Genomic DNA, 3,701 nt, shown 5'->3' with positions numbered 1-3,701 from the left:
TGTTCAGATCCCCAAACACATTTGTGTGGAGTGTAAGTTTAACCTTGTTCTGGATTTTGTTGGTCCACTTACTTGGAGTGATTTGTAGTGTGTTAATCCAGATGGTGTTGCTTTTTATTGGGGATTGGTTTGTCAGACTGTGGTTACTGGTTACTCGTGGCCTGTACCATGGTGGGGAGCTATTTTGATGGCAGTGTATGAATGTATGTGTGTATTGTTCTGTAAACTCATTCAACATCAGCGACCGGATATTTATTAAATAAACTAAACTATTTTGCTACATGTCTGCCTCTGCATAGTCATTCAATTGATTAGCCTGCGTCCTGTGGAGCTTCATAATAAGTGACAGTCAGGGTGTGTCACACTACCACCATCCTTTACTAGAGATATCAATAGTTATACAGCTTGAAACGTTTGAAACGTTATTACTTTGCCTCATTTTATAGATTTGTTGGTCAATTTATGTCTAACATGTTAACTACAGAAGTGGGTGAAAACTTGATTGTCTACAATAATTTGTTGATATAGCCACTTTAACACGGAACCAAGAAACGTTCAATACGCGGATAAATAGACAAACAGAAGAAAGTGACAACAGTTTGATCAAAGAAGCCATATCTGTTTTCAGAATTTAAATAAAAGTCGGTTAGAGTTAGCCTAGTAGCCGCCTCTGACTTGAGTGCTGGTTACAAAACTGCTCGAGAACGTCCTCTCAAGCAGGAGACTCGCGCTCAAGTCAAAGGCGCCCACTACAATTTCTGTTCACATCAGAGGGAGTAGCCAATATGTAAGATTATTCCTGTCAAAATTCAAATTATAAATGAAATTCTCAAATGATAAATGATAAAGGCTACAATTAATAGCTTGAAACGTTCTAACTTTGATGTATTTATTTTGTAAGATGTTGCTTGTGTGTCGTTATATGCACATAGCTTATTCTTAACACTTTGTGTGTATTTTAATATTTCAGAATGGCCTTACAGACACTCTTGGAAACCAAGCCTCCAACGCCCTACTTTCGACCCCCGCCAATCCACCTGTGTGTGGTCTTGGCGGTGGAGCAGCCTAGGGTGGTGGCCTGGGAGTTTGATAAGGATGGCGCAAGACCAGCGAGCACAAAGTTGAACAAAGTGGCCGCAATTTCTGACGGCCATTCAGTGGCCAAAGTTACTATCTATGAGGAGTTTTCCCAGAAAATCAAGGAGGGTGGGAGTTATATAGTGAAGGGCCTTTCCTTGAGAGGGCAGTCTCCCCCCTATCAAATCAATGTATCCAAGGATACGTTGTTTTTCCGCAGCGCTCCTATAGCGCTCAGCGCAGAGCTTAAACGGTCAGCTGAAGCGCTGATCCATCCCCCTTCTCCGCTGACTCCGCTCTCATCATGCAGGGATGCGAAGGGCATGGTAACCGTAGTCGAGGTAACTTAAGTTTCAGCATACGGTGGTTTATTTAAGGAAACAGGTTTAGAAGTTGGTGCACATTAATTTAAAATGTACATTAACTGAAACATCCATTTTGATCAGATGACGAAATTGAAAGAAATATCAATGGGGAGAGATGTCGTTCCCCTGTGCAATATTACGATGCAGCAGGTATGGCAATCCACTTCATATACAGTAGCCTACACCTACATATATATGAATGAAAGAGAGAGAGATTTAAAATATATATATATATTTCACATTACATTCTACAGGGGGAAACACAGATGTCCCTGTGTCTCTGGCGGGAGGCTGCGGTGTGGGAACTACAGGTCGGGTCCCACATTAAAGTTTCCCACCTCAAGGCCGGAAAGTCGGCCTACGGAGTCAGGCTCCAGTCCACAAACTACTCCACCATGGAGGTAGGCCTACTCGTTTTTTTTTTTATTACATTGAAGCAGACATTCATTTTAAATTTTTTACACTATCCAGCTTCAATCTATACACACAGCAAAGGTTGCTCAATTGATGTTGCGATGTATGTGAAGTGCCGATAAAAAAAGGAACAGTAAAGAACATCTTACATTAAAATGCAATGCCTCCGTGCTGGGGTATTTTATTTGCATGTGTAAAAACGGTAATGAACGCTCGTTGGGTTCTGGGTGATAGAGGGGTAGCTAATGTCTACTTTTCCCTCGACAGGAGGTCCGCTCAGAGGACATCGTGGGTGCCCTTGGGGTAATGGAGACTGAGGGAGATCCTCAATCTTCTTTTAGAAGACAGCCGGACCGTGATCATCGAGGAGCAATTGTGGGAGCCAATCAAGCTCATGATGACGGAACCCGGAATGAATATCAAAATTAAATTAATAGGGAACACGGTGCAAGAAATAGCGAAAATTTAAATATTTTATTTTGATTTCTTTGATTTCTTTTATTGATATGTTCAATTGTGTATATAGTTATAGTAATTGTGTATATAGTTATTTATTGGCATAAATACATGTTCAATGTTCATTGTAATTATGTTTATAGTTATTTATTGTTGTTGTTTTTTTACAGCTCTGAATTGTTAGCCTAGGCCTATTTGTTGCAATAAATATTCAATCTTAGTAATGTTGTGCATTGTTTCATGAAAACATAATTGTTCATTTTAAAAGCTGCATGTGACTTATTTTCAGTAGATGTGTCTTATCCGTCTGGTGGAAGATTTTCTAGGTAGGCTATAGGGCTAGGTTGGGATGTCTCAAATACGTTTCAAATACATATCAACATACCTTACTGAGCAAATGACTCTAGCTAGACTGTTAGTCGGCATTAGAAGGAAAGTTACGAAACGATAAGATCATTTACGTTCCTTGCAAACCAGCGTTAATAAAAAGCGTGTAGCGTAAGTTTGGACGTTGTGAAGCAATCGAAGAAAGGTATTTTTGAAAGGGGCTGGAGCTGGACGAAGGCATAAAACTACAGAAAAGAGCAGAAAAATGCAAAAAGAGTATATAATAATTAAAAATAAATAAGTAAATAATTCAGAAGGATTTGAAAATGTTGTAGAAAGTCATTTGCTCAGGTTTCAAAAGGTCTGAAATGTATTTTAGAGAGGACCTGGAGCTAACTCTGATTAAAATGCTGCTGCAAAAAAAGCTGAACTATTGTGGGTAGTAAATAAGATCATGCTACATCTAACCAGCGGATCATCTTGCAAGTGTGTCAAAGTGGTATTTTTACAGACTGTATAAACACCGTAGGCGTAAATAATGCATGCATCGTGATTGTCGTCCATCTGTAGCCAAAGCGAAGCTAGAGAGAGGATGCAATGGGAGACTTTCTACAGTAAGCCATATCTACTGCTTCAAATTGAAAACGGAGACCATCTTTTGATTAAAGACAAGTTCCTTAACCTCTGTTGTCAATATCGCCAATAAAAAGTAAATACTCTTCAGTTCCGAAGCATTTGTTTGTAGCTAGGTAACGAATATTATGTCTGGAAAAACGTAGCTAGTTATGTGACCTGGTTTCGCCGTATGATGACAGTCGTAGTGTCACTAGAATGGCCATAACAAAAGATCCTATTTCAAATCTGTCTGCTGTTCTACATTGACCACACAATTATATATATATATATATATATCAACTCTAACATGGCCTGTATCTTGTACTGAAAGTGCTCGAAAATTTGCTCGTCTAATGTATGGTGGACTGAGAAAACATATTTGTTAGTCAAAGCGGAGCGAGCGGATGTCGTGGGAGAATTCCTACTGTGTTAGATGTACTGCTTAAA

The 3,701-nt window shown here is 39.3% G+C and overlaps 1 protein-coding gene across 1 annotated transcript; it reads left to right on the top strand.

Annotated features, from left to right (window-relative positions):
• The first annotated feature begins 1,527 nt into the window (after positions 1 to 1,527).
• On the top strand, positions 1,528 to 2,489 carry LOC134013481 (uncharacterized). Its single transcript, XM_062452993.1, has 3 exons — positions 1,528 to 1,592; positions 1,697 to 1,843; positions 2,124 to 2,489. The coding sequence occupies exons 1-3, from the start codon at positions 1,548 to 1,550 to the stop codon at positions 2,283 to 2,285; spliced, it is 354 nt and encodes a 117-aa protein (XP_062308977.1). The 5' UTR covers positions 1,528 to 1,547; the 3' UTR covers positions 2,286 to 2,489.
• Positions 2,490 to 3,701: the final 1,212 nt, after the last annotated feature.

Source organism: Osmerus eperlanus, chromosome 2, assembly GCF_963692335.1.
Source record: "Osmerus eperlanus chromosome 2, fOsmEpe2.1, whole genome shotgun sequence".
In the NCBI taxonomy this organism is placed as follows: domain Eukaryota; kingdom Metazoa; phylum Chordata; class Actinopteri; order Osmeriformes; family Osmeridae; genus Osmerus; species Osmerus eperlanus.
The sequence above is the reverse complement of the archived record's forward strand: the minus strand, read 5'-3'. Positions and strand labels throughout refer to the sequence as shown.

What these genes read in the sequence shown, in the direction of transcription:
- LOC134013481 (XM_062452993.1), top strand. Translation starts at nt 1,548, where the DNA reads ATGGGGAGAGATGTCGTTCCCCTGTGCAATATTACGATGCAGCAG. An exon ending in GCAATATTACGATGCAGCAG is followed by an intron (nt 1,593 to 1,696) that starts GTATGGCAATCC and finishes TACATTCTACAG; the next exon opens with GGGGAAACACAGATGTCCCT. An exon ending in CAAACTACTCCACCATGGAG is followed by an intron (nt 1,844 to 2,123) that starts GTAGGCCTACTC and finishes TTCCCTCGACAG; the next exon opens with GAGGTCCGCTCAGAGGACAT.